This window comes from Puntigrus tetrazona, chromosome 14 (genome assembly GCF_018831695.1).
Source record: "Puntigrus tetrazona isolate hp1 chromosome 14, ASM1883169v1, whole genome shotgun sequence".
Classification (NCBI taxonomy): domain Eukaryota; kingdom Metazoa; phylum Chordata; class Actinopteri; order Cypriniformes; family Cyprinidae; genus Puntigrus; species Puntigrus tetrazona.
The window spans coordinates 8781950-8803207 of record NC_056712.1 but is presented as its reverse complement, the minus strand read 5'-3'; the positions used below and the strand labels follow the sequence as shown (position 1 = coordinate 8803207).

The 21258-nt window shown below is 40.5% G+C and overlaps 1 protein-coding gene and 1 long non-coding RNA gene across 2 annotated transcripts; one reads left to right on the top strand and one right to left on the bottom strand.

Annotated features, from left to right (window-relative positions):
- Nucleotides 1-56: 56 nt before the first annotated feature.
- Nucleotides 57-1605, top strand: LOC122357814. Its single transcript, XR_006252535.1, has 2 exons — nt 57-154; nt 653-1605. It is a non-coding gene; the product is annotated as an uncharacterized LOC122357814 (long non-coding RNA).
- On the bottom strand, nt 1571-21125 carry kdm3b (lysine (K)-specific demethylase 3B). The gene is given in 26 exon segments (XM_043257394.1): nt 1571-2395; nt 2511-2645; nt 2972-3148; nt 3318-3457; nt 7073-7096; nt 8317-8436; nt 8528-8658; nt 9179-9269; nt 9383-9554; nt 9635-9910; nt 10265-10512; nt 10893-11157; nt 11250-11377; nt 11453-11557; nt 11659-11811; nt 12603-12817; nt 12905-13109; nt 14573-14995; nt 14998-15796; nt 16080-16808; nt 17382-17450; nt 17565-17701; nt 18503-18608; nt 18723-18836; nt 19088-19237; nt 20721-21125. Coding segments are annotated over 26 exon segments (5355 nt in total). The 5' UTR covers nt 20883-21125; the 3' UTR covers nt 1571-2314.
- Nucleotides 21126-21258: the final 133 nt, after the last annotated feature.

Genomic DNA, 21258 nt, shown 5'->3' with positions numbered 1-21258 from the left:
GGTTGTTAAAAAAAACTAAGTAAACATTCAGTTACCTCTTTCATTGCTTCCGTCAACAATTATTACCCGTAACCCTGCCCATAAAAAATGTGCACCAAATCTTTCGAAAGAGGCGTAGGATTCTCAAAAGGTTTCATCTGATGTTCAATATTTTGTAAGTTCATATTTATCTCATAATCTTTTTACTATATGTTTGGCCTGTTGACCTTTGACCTGTGTTTGTGTGAGCCGTTATACTGCTGAAAAGCGAAAACTTTAACAAACACACCGTCGGCTTAAAAGGCTACACAATATTTGTGTAGCACATGATGGCTAGGCTACTTTTTGGTATACAAATAGCCAGCTAGCAGATGTTGACTGGGTGTTATCATAACCTACAAAATTTTACATTTGTAATATATTAATGCTGTGATACTGCTATAATAACATGCAGAACAAAATGTTTAGTCACGTCACATGTGATTCTGAGTTACTCTCAGTGACAATATGAAGGTAGCACATGGTACCTGAAGTCATGATAGCTGGTACCCGGCTTAATGTTCAAAACAGTGTTGTGTTCAATATACAGATAACAGTGCTTCTCTTCCATTCTTGTTGGTGTGCATCACATTACACCAGATTCAGACGTGCACCTTTTACTTTTACCATACAGGAAAAAGTATCATTAAACGTTGACTCAGCCGCTCACTTTGTAGCGAGTAAGGGGCGCGTTATCTGCGGTGTTTACAGCGTTCAATCACGCTGATCTTTACGGGACAGCGACCACCTCGCTGAGATAAAGCAGAGGGACCACACTGACAGTCACCGACCACACGGCGGAGCTCCTCTCCCGAAGAGACGCCTGCGGCTATCTGTGAAGAGGAGAGAAGAGACAAGGCCAAGACGAGCGGAACAAGAGCTTATTCTGCCTTTTCTCTCCACACGAATTCACCAAAGCTCAGGCGGAGCAGATTTAATAGGACACTGATGGGTCTTTATCCAGGAGCTGTACTGATGGTACATCACGAACATCTAAGCGTCTCTCTTAATCATTTACACACATCACCATCACATTATATGATGCGAGAGGATCCTCTCATAGCTCCGGTGCTTCCTGTCACTGCTGCGACTCAAAGATGTTACACCTGTGAGCCAGTTTAAAATGACTGTGAAAATAACAAAAAATTGTTTTAATAGAAAAACTAATAATTAGAAACTGACAGGTATGTATTCAACATCACTGGACTAGAATATAAATTGAAAAACATCTGTTGAACACAGAAAAATGTGTTTTAAAGAATGTGTAACTGAAGAGTTGCTGTTAACCACCGACTTTCATAGAATTGTTTTTTTTACATACAAGCTGATTAAGTTATTTGATAAACACTAAAGTTTCCCTTTGGCATCAAGAAAATCGAAGTAAACAGACAATATTTCAAAAGCTTTAGTTTATTGCAGTGTCATTCATGAACCACAAAATGTCTTATAAAATAAAATAGTAAGCATTAAACAAATAGATAGCTAAGAAATTCATTGTGTAATTTCCAAACAACAGGGCCAAATCATTTCTTGTAAACCTTTATTTTGGAAAAAAAAAAAAAAAAAAAAAAAAAAAATTACACACTGCTAAGATCAATATATATAGGTACATATTAAATGACCAGTAGTTCTGCGGAACTGCAATTGTTGATTCTTGAATGACGTTCCTCAAAGCCAGTCTAACGCTTGTTGTCAGTGAAATATTACCTAAATGGCATATTACAAAAAAAGCAAAGAACATGTTCTCATCAAAAAAAAGAAACTTAAAACTAAAAATAAAAAACTTTGGTCTAGTTCCCTTCCATGCTCTTATCCACCTCTCCTGAAAAAGGTGGTTGGGAAACTTAATTTAATTACCGTTGACCCCCGTCTTAACTAAAAGCTCTCCTTCATTGAAGAGCACAGAATGAATGTTCTCTAAGAAGGAAACCCAGTGCTCAATTGTTTTTTGTTTGTACGGTTTTGTTTTGTTTTTGTTTTTTCACAGAAGTCATGAAGAAACCTTGTTGAAGGCTTTTAAAAATGATTTATGTCAGCTTATATCACCAGCTCTCTGAACAGTCCAACAAATTCTAAACGCTGAGAAAAAGAACAGACTTTTTAAATACAGAGAAAAGGATTGTAAAACTAAACAACGCTTTTGTAACACTGATGAAGCAGCATCTTCATCCTACCAAAACGCTGAGACGTCCCATTATAAACAGCTTGTCTTGCGAGCGCACTGGCCTCATCCAAACCCAAATTTCACCCCCCACCCAGAGACCTCTCTGTGACTTCTCCACCATCAGTTCAACAACTAAGAGCGGCCTAGTTTAGGCTCATGGGCTTTTAATGTTCCCACAGCATCCTTCACGGCATGGTAGATGATGTTCTTCACCTGTGAAGATAGGAAATACAACATTAGATCAGAATAAAGAGCTTGACAAGCATAAAAGGTCACGGCTCACGAAAAAAAAGGAAAATATCAGGCAAGCAATGTCATATAGAAATACCTGTAGCTTGTCTTCATGGTTAGTGTGAGTGGTGGAAAGGTGGCGAAACTCCTGCGTCAATCTGAAACAGTGCTTCACATGCTCAGGAGAAACAAAGTCCTCTGCGACCTTGATACAGCTGTACAGGTTGTGCACCTGGGAAAACCAAGATGAGACACTTAGCAAGTGCTGTCTTTCCAAATTTCTGCAAGACTGCAAATGTGACATTGATTTTGAACAGTTTAATAAACAAGATGTTAGTCTATTCCTGGATTTGAATGAATGGGTAAATTTAAGGACTCGTTGATTCATATTAAAAGCAGTAACTTGCTGCTACCGGCTGTCAGTTTTAGTTTCATCTTAATTATTTAATTGTACATGCAGTGTAAATATATCTAATCAATGGTATATTGCACACCACTGATGTCAAGTGCATCATTTTGAATTGAACTCTGGTGGTGGACATCATCTAAACCGCCAACCTGATGTGGCGCTCCAGCTGGGATGAACACAGCGTCTCCTAAAAACTGCACAATGGACCAGCCCTGGACCCCGTACTCCTCGTACAGCCTGCGGCGCAGCGTCTGGTCCAGGTACCAGCTCTGGTCGTGGATAGGATCATGGTCTGGTGGGTTTTCCTGACCTTGCTCCTCTCCAACCTATTAACCAATTAATAGGTAAAGTGGGCTTCAGACATTCATAGCCTTTTTACAACATAGAATCTAGAGAATGCTTCCCAAATCTGAAGCGTTGTTAGGAAACACATGAGTGTCTTCATTTGGGATAAACGGTTACTAAAACAATAAATGGTCAAAGTCATCCTTTCACCTTTCGCAGGAGTTCGCGGATCTTCTCAGCATCTTTGGCGGCGTAGATGTGCCAGAGAGCTCCAGGTTTCTCCTTTGCCTCGTAGACTCTTCTCTTAGTCATGTCATCCACATCTCCCTCTTCGATGGTCTGCATCACCTCTACAGTAATAAACAGGTCGGTCAGTAATCTTTCACACACAAACATTTTTATCTTTTTCCATCAGTGAGCTAGAGCTGAACTACTGATACATCTTTTTAGAGCCTCTTGTTTCTACACAGGATTTCCAAGCATTGGGCAGCTACACTATGACCATCAAAACAGACAGTAGATATTCAATAACCGATTATGATTACTAAGCAATAGGGCTGTCAAAACGGATGTTCATTCAAAACTTTTAACGCTTGTCATTTATGCAATGCCGCGAACTATCAATTTATCCGACAGTTTCATTCTAGTATTTTTTTTAAACCGAATGAGGCAAGCAAACCCAAAACACACATTAACGAGCAGAAAGCATTTCTTTCTTTCTTTCTTTTTTACAATTAGACAGGACATTTTATGAGTGACATTGCAAGAAATTATCATTTTTAAAAAGACATCCAGTTACTCACTCACATGCAAAACAATTAAATAATCAAGCAACAGAGAAGATTACACAGTACACCCAAAAATGAAAATTGTGCCATTATTCACCCTCACAGTTTCTAACCTGCAAGACCTTCGTTGATCTGTGGAAAACAAATTAAGACACTTCTGATGCACTCTGAGACAGCAAGGGTCCTTACATAAGCAATGCTCAGAAGCGTAGCAAGGAGATTAAAAAATCCATGTGATCAGTGGTTCAACCGTAATTTTCTGAAGCTACAAGAATACATTGTACACATTGTAAAATAACTTATTCAACAATTGCTACATATCACATACACAAATAACGTGTACGCAAATACATTGTTTAGTTCAGATCAAAGCAAAAAAAAAAAAAAAAAAAAAAACTAGCAGACACTAAACAGCATACACTGTTTACACACGTGATACTCTGCAAAATAGAAACAATCGTAGAGTAAGGTTAATTTCATTTTCTTTGCACACATTAAGCGTTCTCATAGCTTCATAAAAGTACAGTTTAACCACTGATGTCACTTGCTACATTTCTGAGCCTTAAAAGGCAACATATGATGCAATTTTTACATTTTTCTCTCTCTTTGGAGTGTTACAAGTGTGTAGATAAGTTCCCTAAAGTTGCAAAGGCTAAAAGTTTAAAACCAAAGACAAATACGTCATAAAAGCTGTGACTTATCCACACCCCCCTTAAACGGCTCGTTTTAAACACTAGCCCACTTTTCTACTTCATGGAGTGGGTTTAAGTCGTTATAATCAGTAATTATGTCCCCACTGGAGCCAATAAATGGCTCATTTGTAACATGTTTTATTGTTTTGGTGTCATAGCGCCGTGACACGTCATCACAATATAGTTAAGGGTGTAACATTTCCATCAGACGCTTTAGGTATTCAGCTAATCATAATGCACTGGACAGCTGGCCAATCAGAGCACACTTTTTATTTATTTATTTTTTAAGAACGATGAGCTTTGCATAAATCTTCCCGTTTCAGAAAGCGGGGCTTAGAGGAGAAACAATAATGAACAGTATGTGGAAAATAATGTGTTTTTTTACACCTTAAACCACATAAACACATTGCATTACACCAAACACATAAAATAATGTTCTTTTTAGCAACATCATTTGAGACCTTCGATCATGTAGTGATCCTTGCCGTCTATGGAAGCGGTCAGAGAACTCAGAATACATCAAAAATGTGTTGATTTGAAGGTCTTACACGTTTGGAATGACATGTAATGAGCAAATGACAGGATTTTCATTTTTGGCTAAACCATCACTTTAAGCGGGAAATTTGTTGCATTTATTTTTGCAGATTACACAACGTGTGGTATTTCCAATCTACCAAGCACAAAATGTTCTGATTTTAGGTCTCAAGAAGGAACTGAACTAGAAATTTGAGATGAACTGCAATTAAATATTTTAAGCTATTGACAGCCCTGCTAATCTAGCAAGCAAATAAAGCAAAGAGGCTGGATAAGGGAGGAGAAGACAAGGATCAATCCTGCAGGGTTACATCAAAAATATCAGATCACAATAAACTGCTTCAGTATCCCAACACTTTTTTTTTAATGGGGAAAAGGACCACATAGATTCCTGGAATAAATAAAGTTGAATGTTGTTTGTTTTTAAACATTTAAAAAGAAGGAATGACAGGATATGAAGGTCCATCACCAACCACTTAAGTACATGAAAAAAAAAAAAAATTGCTTTCCTATTGCAAATAAGAACTATTTAAAGGGGTCATACTGTTAATTTAAAATTGATCTCTAGATGTTTAACAAATCAGTCCAGTTAAGAATGAACTGTTCATCTTAAGTTATGAAACAGATTAACCAGTTAACCAACTAGCTCAGAGTTCGATCCAGTTTCAGTGGTTCTCAAATTAGAAGCTTATTAGAAGGTCTGGGTCTGTTTCTGAGATGAAAGCAATCATACAGCTTCAGAAAACTATATAGAGCACAGGGCCTCGATAAACTAAGCCAATGTTGGGCCGTCACTGAGCATCAGTAAGACTACTTTTGTGGCATCTTTCTACCACTTTAGCATTAAATCAGCAATCCCCAATCGGCAGCTTTTTGACCAGTTGGGCATGCTTAATCGGTGGCAAAGTGAAAGAAAACACTGTTTCAGCTGCAAAAAAAAAAAAAAAAAAACACTAGAAAAGCTATTTAAGAAACCATTTAAATTTCATTCTGTGACCATTTTTACTGAATCTGCCTGGTCTAAAAATGGAATAGTAAACTGGTAAACTTAAACATCTTTCAGCTTGTAGTGCTGTCAGAAAAAAAAAAATATAATACAAAAATAGTGAATTTCAGAAACTCATTGAATTTGAAAAAAAACAATTTGCGCTTCTAATTTCAGGTGTGCGTTAAGGCAGCCTTCTCAGTGACGCACATGATGTGATGCAAGCGTCGCCGCCTTTTAATGTTTTTGTTAGCCTGTCAAGCTAAACCCACTAGATTTGTAGCTGCTGAGTTGTTCATTTAAAATACTGTGCAAAAATAGAACATGTAAAAAGCCTTTCACACAAAGCACACATTTTGCACATTTTCTAGAGGGACATCACTGTTGCAGCCACGTTCAGAAACTTACAAACAGTACTTTGAACATTATGCCCCTTTTCCACAGATAGCCATGTTATTTTGTTGCTTATTATTAGTATTATTTTGCTCAAAGTGCCCTCTTGTGGCCTTAGAAAATCCAATACCTTTTTATAATAGCTCTAACAGAAGTAATGCATTTTAACTTTAATATAAATATTGATAATATTTAAGTGCAAAATTCTGCCATTTTGACAGCCCTACTGGTTTTCTCTTTAAACTAATGTTTATCTGAGAAGAACCATAGAAACTGGGATTATATGACCCCTTTAAATTAACCCAACCATCAAAACATCTGAAGGGGCATCAACAGTGAGATGTAACAAAAATAAAAACACTATGGTCACTATGTTTCAGTGTCCTGGAAAACTCTGAATGGAGTTCACAAAATCGGTATTTTTTTAATGAACCATCAACATCCATAGTATACCATTTAAAATGTAAAGAGTATTAAGAGATGGGTTAAATCAATGGGAGTGAAGAACAAGAGAGAGCGAGAAAAGTGGGAGGGCATGCCTGAGGTAAGACAAATGAAAAAAAATGCACAGACCTTTGAATCCAGCGAGGTCTGCTTCTGTGAATGAGAAATGGTGCCACAATCAAAAGTAGCAAGACCCCAAGAGCACAGGCCATCCTAAAGGCCTTAACTGTGTCCGACTCACTGGCCTGTTAGTGGTTCGGACACTAAGACTGTAGCTGGATTTTTGGCAAACGCTTTTTTTTTTTATTATGAGAAACCTCAGTCAGAGCAGATGCCATGTTTAATTTATACCAATGAAAATAAAACTGTAAGGGAAAGACATTCAGTATATCAGTATGCACGTCAAATTAAATATGGCTTCTGCGCTTACTAAAGTCTATAGCAGTGGTCTCAAACTCAATTCCTGATGGAAGCTCTGCAGAGCTTAGCTCCAAATCACACCCGCTTGGAAGTTTCTAGTGATTCTGAAAAGCTTGATTAGCTGGATCAGGTGTGTTTGATTAGAGTTGGAGCTGAACTCTACAGAGCCCTCCAGGAATTGAGTCTGAGACCAGTGCTCTAAGAAACTACCTCTTGAGCAGGGCCGTCCAAACTCCTGCAGAGTTTAGCTCCAACCCTAATCAAACACACCTGAAGCAGCTAATCAAGCTCTTGTTAGTTATGTTAGAAACTTCCATGCAGGTGTGCTAGGGAAAATTGGAGTTTGGACAGTCCTGCTCTTGAGGGAAGCTTGAATTTATCATTTAACTTTGTGAAACAAAATTAGGGGTCTGAATACTTTTGCAAGGCACTGTATCTATTTTTTTCTATTTTAATGCCCGTTTCCTATCAAAATTTAATCTATGGGTAGAATTTCTATCATTCAGACAAACTAATTAGCTTATACTTATAGGGATAGTTTACCCCAAAATGTCATCATTTGATCCACACCAGTCAGAAAAAAACATTAGGGTGAATAAATGAAGACAGAATTACATTTTTGAGTGAACTATCCCTTTAAAAACAGGAAGGTTTCAAGTTTGTGAAGACGGTGCATTTTTAAATTTTCATTGAAACCAATGTGAACAATAATATGAGTCATACCTAATTTCAACTATTTACCTTAGGTTTTTTTTTTTTTTTATTTGTTTGTCAGACTGCAAAATTACATATAAAGCACAGAGGCAAAAAATGTTTTATGTTGCAGCCATATTTATAAACAGAAACAATGCCATAATTATATTTGCTACAAAAACCAACAAGAAATGTATTTTTGAAATCAAACACATACACAAAAATCCCATAACACACATAAACAATATGTTAATGCTTACTATTTTCATGGTCGCGGTCTCCTTCGGGGATACCCACATACACCATTACGTTGACTGCATCTGATACGTCCAGATGCAGGTTAGTGGTGCCGACCCTCCTGTCTTCTGTGGAGATCAGACCTGGGAGGGACATGGTAAAGGGAAGAAGTTAAAGAGCTGTCAGCGTCTTCCTCATAAGCAGTGGCGAGGATGTTGAATGCAGATCTTTTACCATAGGCATTGTACATTTTAGGACCCAGATCTGGCCGGACGAAGAAGTTTGGAAGACGAGAGGCCAAGTTGAGACGGCCATCTCTCTTTGTGTACTCTGGCAGAGGAAGGTTCTCCATGAGATCATCAAACCTGAAGACAAGAGAAAATGTAAGCTAATTCATAAAAACTGTCTGTGAAGATGCTATAGGTTGTGGCAGACCAACGTGTTGCCAAGGCTAATATATAGGTCGATATTTGGTCTATAAAATTAAGGTCTAGCCACCCTTAAACTTGGTCTTGTCAGCAGACATGGCTTTTATTCTGACAGTAATAAATGCACAGAGCTCCAACTGTGGCTACTTTCATGGAGAAAAAATATTATGGCTGAATTATGATTTTTATGAAATCACTATAATCTGGTTATTAGTTTAAAAAAAACACTTATCAAAACATCTATCAAGTTAATTTTCCATATTCATTTTTAATTGACAATCTATAAAATATATAAATGTAATTTTCAGCAGTTGTTATATATGTGGTCTTACTATTCTTAAATTAAACAGTGAGTGATATATCTATTGACTTCTTTCATGCACTCCAAGATATCGGCATCAGAAAAATAAATAAAAAAATATCAGTATGGCACCAAATAACATGTCAACAAACTTACCGAGTAGGCATCATGTCTCTAAAATCTTCTCCAGGAGGCCAGTCTTTAAGTTTTAGTACCATAGGTTGGCCATCTCCGCCCTGCAACCGCTCTGCAGAACAGAGGAGAATATAATAGACCACCAGGGTAAGAGGTTTCATAGTGTAATCAAATCAACACTAAAAAGATCCAGGCTTGTTCAGATGCTAAAGTGTCTGTACTTACTGGAAATGACCTGAAAGCCATCCCAGAAGTCTCTGACTTTGACATCAGAGATGATGGCGCAGTTCCTACAGTTGACCAGATCCACATCCTGGTCTCCAAACTCCTCGCTGAAAGACTCTGGCTTCCATAAGTTATCCTTCAGCTTCTTGTGTATGCCTGAGACCAGCACAGGCTAAACAAGAAAAGGTTATTAGCATCAGCACAATGTAAATGGTCAAATAAATGGGCGTGTGTTTGATCGTCACAGCTCACCTGTCCTTGTTTCCAGCACTCTCTGAAGATCTTCCAGTTGTTGCTGTTGCTGGGGTCCTGCAGGCAGAGCAAACGGCCATCACACAGCCACGAGTGGGAAGTGTGGGGGTCTAATACACTGAGACCCATCAAGCCCTCCCTGCGAGGAGCAGTCCCTGACTCGCTGCCTTCCGCTGACCCTGACACACGCCGACCCTCTGCCTTCTTCGTCTCCACCACCGATGCGATAATGTGATCCAGGAAGTTAGGAAGACCTCCCTTCATTTTATCAGCCTGCTTAGGAGAGAAAGAACAAAAAGACATAAATACAAATAAATCAAGAACATTCATTTTCTTACGTCTGTGTAAGGGAATTAAGATTTTTTTCAGCAAGGGTGCATTAAATATACTAAAAACACTTTATTTAGATATACTATTAGTGACTTTGTAACTACATTTCTCATTAATTTACAACTACATGTCTACTAACTCTCAGAGTAGACTGTTAGGGTTAGTAGAATGTTTGAAGTGGTCTACTGAAATAAAGTTCTACCTCTATTTTAACTGTATTTTTAATACGAATCCCTAGAAATGTAAAATGGAATAAGAAATGTGAATCTGAAAGCATAAAGTTAAAGCACGGTCACGTACACTAGCAGTGGAGAACACTGAAGGGAAAGGAACACCCCCCTCGGCGGGACCCTGAGGGAGCTTCCCAGGGCCAGAGTTCAGCAGATCCCGGAGGCTGGTGCCCTCTGCTTTGGGTTGGGAAGGGCCAGCGCCCAGCAGCAGACTATTAAAGAGCTTAGGACTGGACCCTGAGGGTTTGGAAAGGGGGCCGAAGGAGTCCAGACCGAACGGAGTACGAGAGTCACGACCCATCACAGAGCGCAGAGACTCTGAGGAAAAAACGGAAAAAAATTTGTTCTTACAGGGTTGCAGACCATAATGACGTCTAATAATCGCTTCAATTAAAATGACTTTCTTTACATTTCTTTTGTATCTGGTGTATGCGTTCTCTGTATTGTTCTTTTATTATCAATTATATCACGTATTCATTTAGTTTTTTTATTAACTACAAAATGGGTTTCACATTAAAGATTCATATTTAAATACCATAAATGATGTAAATGTTCATTTATCGGTGAAGCTGCATTTCTTCTATATGAATGTTGTTCTACAAATATTATTATTATCATAATCATCATCAAGTTAATGCTTAAAACACTGAAGCACAACCAGCTGAGAGACACCGTCATTAAGCACTACTTCGTCTCACCTTTGGGCTCCTTTTGTGTGGCCAGGTCGGCCAACCAGTGAAGGGCCGAGGAACTGCCCTTGCCATCTTTAGCGACCGGTGTCAGGGCAGGAGCAGGGCTAGAAGTGCTGCTGTTCGTCCCACTGGACCCTGACGTCGTGTCAGCGCTGCCCGCCTCATCCACGGGCTCTGTTTTGACCACTACACCCGCTACCGGTTCCCCGTTCGGACGGGTTGTGGCTGAAGCGGAAGTGGCCCCGTTCCCCACAGTGTTAGTCGCACCCGACTGCACCAAACATGACAAGCAAGAACGTAAAACACCTAAGAGCATTACGGATGTAATTTACTTTCAGTTCAAATGTTTTGGAGATATCTTGCCTGCGAAAGGCCATTCGGCGCACTGGGCCGCACCAAGGGTTTGTTATGTCGACTAGTGCAGGGGCAGTTGGCTTTGATCCCCCATTTACCTCTGGCAGCGTGTACCATGTCGCCTATGCTGTACAAGGCTAAAAGGATACAAGGAGATGATGAAATGGGCTTTCAGTTACTGTGATTGCTTTTTTTCCTTTTAAAGCACTAACCTGTTCCAGGTATAATTTGAGTGGGCATGAGGTTCTGTGGTTCATGCGGCTGGCCTTTAGCACACTTGAGCCATGAAAACACCTCTTCTTCTGGACCCTCGTCTACTGTAAGAGCAGAAGAGAGAATCGGAGACGTACACGACAACAATCTCGTATCAAACAGGAAGATGGCTTCATCAATGCGGCAGATGCTTAATCGTGTCTACCTTCAGTTGGCCTGTTCTTGCGTAGCCGGTAGCAGTCGAGACAAACGCCGAACCCGCATTTGCGGCACACCCAGTGGATGTTGAACAGCGTCGTTTCACACACGTCGCACATTTCTCTCACTCCCCTCACAGCTCGCTTCCACGCCACTTTTTCTGCAAAATAGCAGAGATTTTATAGAGCTTTTTAGCATTTTAGTATTACAACTGCAAGCTTTTGTTTTTTATTAACAGTTGTAACAATAATAACTGAAGTGTTCACTTTAAAACATGTCACACCGAGGGGTCCTGAAAGGTGGTGCTATATAAATATTATAACAACTATTACCGTTTAATTTAAGATTTACATACATTCCTTATGGATACAAGTTTTTTTTCACCGTATATTGAGCTTCATTCATAATACATGAGTAAAATGTGAAAAGAAACGTGGCCTTTCACCTGAATTTCTATTAATTCACACAAAATTATTCTGCTCACATTTCATTGAAGAGGTCTTTAAATGTTACACTAATTATGGAAGCTATATTCATTCAGCTACTTGAGCAATTCATTCAGGTGTTCATATTTTTTCAAGAGAATGCTTAACTTGTTACTTAAACTGATATAAATTACATACAATAAATTAAAATGTATAGACAAAAGTTAGACAAAAATAAACTAATTTACCACCTTTTTCTTAAAAAACAAAAAAACAAAAAGGATGACAACAATCCTGGAAAGGTCATGTTCATGTTAACTTTTTAGAAAGAATATACATGTTGTAGAAATCTTTATTAAATAATTTAAAAATTAAATACATTTTTTTTTTTTTAAAAAAGAAGGAAACTTGAAAATGTAATGAGTGTCCATAAAACTAGATGGACTGGTGCAAATAATGTATGGAAAACATTTCGATTTATGTAATAATTTCTTATAATTGTACGTTTTGATAAAGAGTTACTTACGATGGGGCTCTACCATCATCATGGCCTCTTTCTCTGACATGACCAGTTGGCAAAACTGGTCGCCCACGTTTGCTAAAATATATTTGGATGTGTCCAGGTCAAGTCCTTCCTGTACTGCGAGGGAGGGGAGCCAAAGTCCCATTGCCATGCTGTCGCTCTGCTGCGGACTCAGAAAGCCTTCCACACGAAGGACTCCCTTCTTAGTGAAAGCCAGCCTGTTACAACACAAGTCAAGGTGTCAGTCTCACACCCTAGCCGAGAGTTAAGCTAGCCATAGTTGCAGTCGTCTGAAACATATTCACCTGCGGAAGTGGAAGAATCGGCAGGCCACGTTTGGATCGTCGTCGTCTTCATCCTCGCGGGATTTTCTGTAGCGCTCCAGACGACACTCACGGCATTTGTGCAGGTGAGGTGCCACGTTAATGCAGGAGCCGTCTTGCAGAAAGGACTCTCCGGACTGCTTCAAACGCCGAACCTTATTCTGGTCCTTCAGCACGGACTGCCCTGCTGTATAAATCACACGCGAACACAAAATCAGATGACTGTCATTGCTGGTTGATTGCTGTCGATATGAACTACAGATTAATGGTTGACCAATATGGATTTTTTAAAATGGAATTGCTGATACATAAAAGAGCAGGTGGACAGAACTTTAAAAAAAAAAGTAGCCAAGCCTTCAAAAATTGTCTGTGACTGCTCTTACGTGTGTCCTAAATTACGTGGTTTAATTGTATTCGCAAACTTGGCTGCCTATCTTGGTCAGGACACTCCTGGAAAAAAGTTTTTAATCTCAGCGAGTCCCTACCTGGTTAAATACCTGGTGACTTGATTTATAAAAACAGCATGCGTGTTAACTAAGAGAGACATGCAAAATACGCAGAGCGAGGACTGGAATTGAGAAGCGCTGGTCTAAGGTTTTCTCTGAAGCCGAAAAACTCCCATACTGGCTAGCTTACATGCGGCCGAAACCTTGACTCTCACGATCGGACGGCATGATTCTTGCGTGCACACTTCCTTCTTGTTTGACAGGAGCTGATAGAGCGCAATACTGCCACCTAGGAGATCGACCTGGCACTAGCGTGCGATAATTTACGTGTTGTGTGATCATAAGAGTCCCGTTAATTGCAAATTTCATGGTTATCGCCAAAACTGGTATATCGCCACACCTTTACATAATATGATTTCAATATCACGGTTATCATCAATACCGGTATAAATCGCAACACCCCTAGTGTAAAAAATTTGTCGGTTCAGTTTTGAAGATCTTTACCAACTACATAATGAAAGAGCTTTTGTCTTAGATTTGAACGATTTCATTTTAAAGTAGTAACTTAAATTTAGCCATCTTAAATCATCTTGACTTGCTTGAGTAAACTCTATAGATATGAAACACAAAGCATATCACAATTTCAGCTGATATTTTGAAAGCACTCCTGCTTAAGACAGACGGCAGAAAGCACGCCCTGTCTGTTTTCTTTATTTTACAAAACTTTTAATGACATTGTAAGTGCACGCACATAAAAATAGACCCCTTCCAGTTCCAAGTGATATGATTTTTACAGTTATGAGCAAAAAATGAGCCTCCATGTCCCGCAGAGCATGTTGGAACAGCTTATTTAGACATGTTTTTACAGCAATATTTCATTTTAAATATTGTTCCAATTAGTAATGATCCTCCGCACACCTGACCTCAGTAGATATATGCGTAAGAAACAAAGACCAGCAAGGTCAAAAACTAAAAAAAAAAAACAACAACAAACCAGACCCCGCACACTATGCAAAAACTTCTCAGAAAAATTTCCTGATGAAGGTCACATGACCAAAACGTTAATTTATAAATAAATGTGATACTTTTTTTGCATAGTTAGTGCGTAGGATCCGTTTATTCTGGATTCTGTATAAATAAAAAAACTCATACAGGTTTAGACTGACTCATGGAGTACAGAGCACAAAGTAGTCAAGCATGTTACCTTTGAAGGGTTTGCTCCGCGGCCGGCTCTTAGCTGCAGGCTGGGTCTTGTTCTTATTCTCACCAGCTATAGGAACCCCAGGTTTCTGGCTCTGGCCCGGGTTGTCCTCTGCCTCGCTCAAATCAGACAGGTCACTGTTGCTGCTGGAATCTGAATCCCTTTTAACTGACTGACTGCGTTCCTCTAAAGAAAACTTGTTTTGGTCGAAAGGTGTAGAGGCACCTTGGCCTTCGGTGCTGACGCAGGTTCCCGGGCTCCCGTCTGAACCTTCTCTGTTTGGTTTGGATGTCTGTTGTCCATCCTGGGTACCCGGAGTGAACGACGGAGTGGTTGTGAGAGCAGGAGCAGCGAACTGAGGAGCTAAGATTCCCTTGGGAGGTTCTGCCATGGTGAACAGGTTTGGTTTGGCATCACCACCAGGGGATCTTGACTAAGCGGACAAGAGCTGCCAGAAGGTGAAACAGCAGATGCGGACAGCGCAGATGACGACTTTTGAGTTGACAATGCACTAAAAGGGCTGTGCGAAACAGCTCCGCCGTAAGCGAGAAATGGGTTTGTTTCCTTGGTGGCCTGCAGGAAAAGGTTCTCGTGAGTTTCTGAAACCTTGTTGCCAGCAAGCAGACCAAAACCGCCAACTGGACTCGAGCTGTTAACATTTCTGCCACTGCCAATCCCGCTGGTTCCTAATCCCAAAGAGGGCTTTAGAGCCTCAACAGAGCTCGCAGTTTGACCTACGGCTGAGGGAAACGCGGCTGGGAGTTTGCCGTGTGCCTCTCCCACCGCTCCGAAAGGCTTGTTCATTAGGATCCCATTGCCTGCAGGCTTGATATCAGGCACTTTTGGCTGCTCTTTCATTGGTGCCAGGCTGCTAGCAGGTGCTGAACCAAACAGTCCAGCGGACGCAGAAGCCACAACCGCCTTTTTGAAGCCCTCGGAGGGAGCGGCAGGCTTGAACAGGCTGGGCGGCTCCTTGTTCAGGCACTCGGATAAGGACGTGAAGGCCTTTGACTGGCCTTGTGTGATGCTCTGGTTCTGGGACATGATTTGGAAGAACAGGTTCTGTGAGGCTTCAGAGTCCTGCCTCTGCGACTCCTTCGCAGCTCCAAAAGAAAAGCCAAAAGCCTTGTCCTCCTGGGAAGAACCGTTGGCCTGTGTGGGAACATCCCCAAACGCTGCCTCACTCGACTGTTTACCAAATCCTGCAGGAGCCGGGGTCTTGGGACTCTGAAATACAAATATATGTCAAATAGTAATAAGCGTGCCCACAAAAAGAAAAAGGAGGAAAAAAAATGACCAACACTGAAATTAAAATAAATAGAATATAAAATATATTAAAAAAAATTTTTAAACAAAAAAGCTACATTTCAATTATTATCTTTTGTTTTTTTTCCCCAACCATGAATAAAAAAAAAAAAAACATTTCTGAATCAAGATATAATGTGCGCTTTTTTTATTTATTTATATAAATTAACAGATCCCTATTAAAATACAAGCATCAGCGTCCTACCTGGCTCGCTTCTGGAGTGGATCCCCACATACTGGGCTTTTGGTTAGCTTCTACAGGAGCAGAGAGAGTCACGCTTGAAGCGTTGTCTTGGGAAGGTGATGAAATGGTCACGGGACCTGGAGACACCAGGGCAGCTGTTTTAGGATACCCTGAAAGGACACCTCCCTCCTCCCTCTCGGCTGCTGGGAGCGTGGGAGAAGATTTAGGGGCAGGGGCCCCGGGCACCAAGCTGGGCATTTGACCCAAAGAAGGAAAAGTGTTAGAAAAGGGTGATGGGGCAGGCTTCAGTGGAGGTGGTGTTGGAGTGGACGCAGGAAGCACAGATGATGCTGAAGATGATATCCTTTCTTGGTTTGGGACAAAACTGCCATTCTCCTTGACAAAAGCCGTGCTCCTTATGTGGGAGTGCTCCTGCTGAGAGGAATTGCTGTTGTTAGAGGAGTCTTGACTTGGCAAAGCTACTGGACTAGAGGTGCTCGTCACCCTCCCACCTACGCCACCCCCTCCGTCTCTTCCCTCCACTACTCCCTCTCCCGGCATCTCTACGCATGTTACCATAGCCTCAGCGTCCTTGTTGGAGCCATTCCCATTCTGGCTGTCAGAGACGGCCTCCCCGGCTCCTTTGAAACGTTTCAGAGTAATATCTTCATCTCCTTCGGATGCCGTCCGGCGCCGTCGACTGCCTTCACCTTTCCCTCCGTCTCCCTCTTTCTTGCGGCGATCTGGGCTCTATAAGAGATGCGATATGGCAAAATGACCCAGGCTTACGTCACTAAATTTAAAAAAAGTTATAAAACAATAACAGGTCTCTTAAAACTAGTGCTGTAAAACGATGAATCACTCCTACACTTGTGTATACACACAAAGCATATTTTGAAAATATGTGCATGTATACACTCACATATGTTATGTACACAAAAAATTATTTTGGATGTGATCAATGGTGATTAATAGTTTGACAGCACTACTTTTAACGCACACATATACATATTACAAAGAAGGAGAATTAGTTATTAGTGTATATATATAAAAATAATATTCAGTATTTTTTAAATGGCCATCTTAGCTCATCTTGTAATTGTATAAAGACTGGATGCTTAGATATCAAAAAGACTCGTAAACAAAGATGCCTTTTATAATTTCCAAGTATTTCTGCTAATATTATATGATTGTTTTTGCAAATATATATTAAAAAAATTATATAATGAAAAATTATTTTAGTGGAATGGGTTTATAGTGACTTCTAGTCTTAAATTACACAATTTATCCTCTGAACAACACTTGGGAGACTCAGAAACCCACCTCAGCTAACTGTTCCACAGCAAGCATCACGTGAATAACTCGAGGATCGACGACTTGTGTCTCTTCACCCTGAAACAAACCATGATTGACACAAACCACACAGTGAAGAAAGCTTTTATCATCTCTAACCCATGAATCAGACGACAGTAACACTTGATTAGATTGTAAAGAGACAGTACTGACTTTCACACGGACCTGGTCCATGGTAATCTCCATGATGTGTGAAACAGGGTCATGCTGAGATACGAGTCCCAGGGCCCAGGGCGCCTCGAACTCCGGCTGGTACACCTGCACTCTCCGACCCTGAATAGTGTAAGATCCTGTGCAAAAGACGACGGAAGCACAGGTTAGATGCATTCTAAAACCGAAAAATATTTAATTAACACTATAACTATTTTTATTTTTACATTGTAGCAGACATTACACCAACGAAGCGCCTTATTCTGTACAATTTATACAGCCTTTTCACTTATTTGGCCAAATACAAAATATTCTTTAAAATGAAACTTCTCATGCATTTCATATGTCAGTGTTTTTCAAGCTACAATAAAAGGTTTTCTGTTGGTTTTTTTAACCCAACTATTTAAAGTTTTTACAGTGCTGATTTTGGCAAATTGCACTGAAATCAATGGGGGTCAACTTGATCTCAACACAAAACACAAAAAAAGTATTTACAAAATACATCTGTGTCGAAACTTTGCATATGCATGCATGACCCTAAATGGAAAATGCTTGCAAAAATGATTAAAAAAAATTAAGTATATCCAAAAATTTCAATCTGCTGTTAATTTACTAACCCTCAAGCCATCAAAGATGTAGGTAATGTTCAGTTTCTTGCACAGACGGACTGGAATCACAGTTATCATTGTGCGTGATGGTAGATTGATGATGGTGCACTTTACGCACCACCAATGACCACGGCCTCAGCCAGTGTGTGTATTACTGATGAAAAAAAGTCACCTACATCTTGGACATCCCGAGGGTGAGCAATTTTACTTCTTTGAGCAAAATACTCCTTTAACACCTTGTATGATTTCCTTTCAGGCTTTGCACAGGTAAGTTTACTCAAGCACATTAGCGTCTATAGAGTTAGAGTTTATTAATAGTTAAACGCGACTGACCTTTCCTCAGGATCTCCTGCAACTCCGAGTCACTGTGCCAGCTGCTGATGGCAGCTTGAAGAGCCGGCTGCTCTAGTAGCAAAGAGTGTCTGAAATCCTTTTCAGTCTGAAGAAAGAAAAAAAAACACCATCTATTTCGTGCATTTCTATTCGAACGTTTATCAGTGCGAAAGCTCTGTATTAGTGCATGCGAAAGTATGACGATGCAGATTTTACCGACCTCAAAAGTGTGCAGCGAACTCCCATTAGGGAGAAACGCCAAAGTTCTCGCACCGAAGAACTCCACAGGAACCTGGCATCCCAAACCCACGCGATCAACCAGCGGTTTGAACATCTGAAGATTGAACCAAAAGGCTTTCAGGAAACCAGCAGTGGATGCACAAACGAATGGATATAAACCAGAAGGCTCTCTTAAAAGAGATTCAATCTGAAGTCCATTTCCTAAAGCTTTTTTCGAAGCATAACTGCGAAAAAAAAGTCTGAACGTGCCAGACATGTGGATGCAGTGCAACGCATACCACTTCTCGACCAATATTAAGAGTCGCTTTACAGAACAGTTATGGAAAGGGGTGCGTCAGTACTCACCAAGGCTGGCCACTGAGCAGCGGAGAGCGACGGCTCGCTGCAGTTGGCCCAAACGATGGTGCTCTCCATGAGAACGGCTCGCACCTCGTCCCCGTACATCTGCACCCATGAGCGCTGCCGCCAAGGGCTGTCGTCGAACTCCACAAACACCTACAAGAAGACGGCGGTCCACAACGTAAGACGAGAGCGAGGCTGTTCTCTACAAGCACGCTTCAAAGTTTCGTACTCTGGTGCAAATGATATTACGGTAATTAGCATAACACCAAATCTTTTTGTCTTAAGCACAGAAAAACACTCACTTAACTTGAATTTCAAAACTGTTGTTAATATTTTTATAACAGCTATTACTGAGAAATAGTTTTTGGAGCTAGTTTAGTTTGATATCGGTTTGCATGGCTGAGACATTTGATGGGGAAAAAGCAGAATAACGCTTAATCATAACTCTGTATGTAGTTACATTGATTACCATTAAAAAGTTCAGGGTTGGCAAGAATGTTTTGAAAGAAGTCTCACGACTGCCAAAGCTACATTGATTTGATCAAAACAGCTTTAACAACATTGTGAAAAATGACTACCATTTTTTTATACAAAAACTTTTTAATCTGAATATATTTTAAAATGTAATTTATTCCTATGAGGGAAAGCATCATCATTGCTCCTGTCTTCGCCGTCACACGAGCCTTCAGAAATCATTATATGATATGCTGCTTAAAAAACATTTTTCACCAGTGTTATTAAAATATTGTGTTAATTGTTTTTCCAGAATGATGATGTTCTTTTGAACATTCTGTTCACCTGAAATTAATGTTTTGTAACATTATACATGTTGTGACTGTAACTTTTGATCAATTTGCCGAGCAAAATAATTTCTTTCTAATGCAAAACTGTACTGAATGCTTTTGAACCAGTGCCACAAAAAATAAGAAACAAAAGACAGAACACTGCATCCCTATCAGATCACTAACTGATGGTTCAAATCAAAATTAGATCAAACCAACACACGGCATAAAGCCTCCGTGTTTGTATGAGAATATATATATATATTTATCTTAATCCATGAATAATAACTAATAATAAAAATCAACATTAAGAAAAAAAAAATCAAAATACGAATAATGAAGTCGAACAGCATTCATTCTATTTATTCTAGCATTCATCTATTTATTCAGTATAGAGACTAAACCATCTCTAAAAGCTCTCATTCCCATAAAATTAATATTATTTCACAACCAGCACGTCATGAATAATTGCCTTTCCCTTTGTATTCAGAGACAGTGCGTTTAATTGATTTAATAGACGCGTTCACTATGCGGGACGGTTTTTAGTAACAATAGGTCATTTACCAAACCTACTGCGGTCTTAAACTCGTCAGCCGCCTAACTAGACAACATCAGTGACCCCCAAAAAAACAGTCCGAGTAGTATTTCTGCAGCTAGCCACTTAGCTAACTAGCACTCAAACACACATTAGATGTTCGCTAACGTATCTCTTCCCCGTTTCTCACGCAACTTAAAGAGTCGTTGTTCACAGTTTTGCACACTGACACTGAAGACTGCGTCAGCGTTTGCTCGCACGGCTCGGTTTTGATTTATTTAGTCTTGTCGGTGTGTTGTTGTTGTTGTGTCGGTCTCACCTCCACCCCTGGGCTCGCCAGCCCGATCACACTGACCGCCCGCACGGTTCCGCGGAGCCAGGCCGCCGGCTCCACCTCTCCTCCCGCCGCCGCCGCCGCGGAGCTCCCGTCATTGAGCAGCAGCAGCAGCCGCTTCCCGATCAGACCGAGCGAGTCCCCCATATTACAACCACCATCAAGAGACCGACTTCCTCCGTCGCTCCGCTGAAATCCGCGATCAATCGTGGCCAAACTCAATCAGTGAATTGCTATAGCCGCATACGAACGACTGCACGCTACGCATGCGGCATTCGCGTCGGCGCACCGAGGCGATTGAGAAACGCTTTCACTGGGAACGCGCGGTGTTATTGTTCGCTCTACAGCCCCTTGTCCTCATCCGCCATTTAGCTGTGCAGTAATCAAACGCACCCCTCGTACTGCTGCGGGACTGCGCTCAGCTGGCTACCGGGGAAATGGAGCAGCGCCCTCCGCTGGACACTGTACGCCGCCATTCACCGTCAACGCGCTTCTCTGGAGGTCCGCAACTCTCGCGAGACTC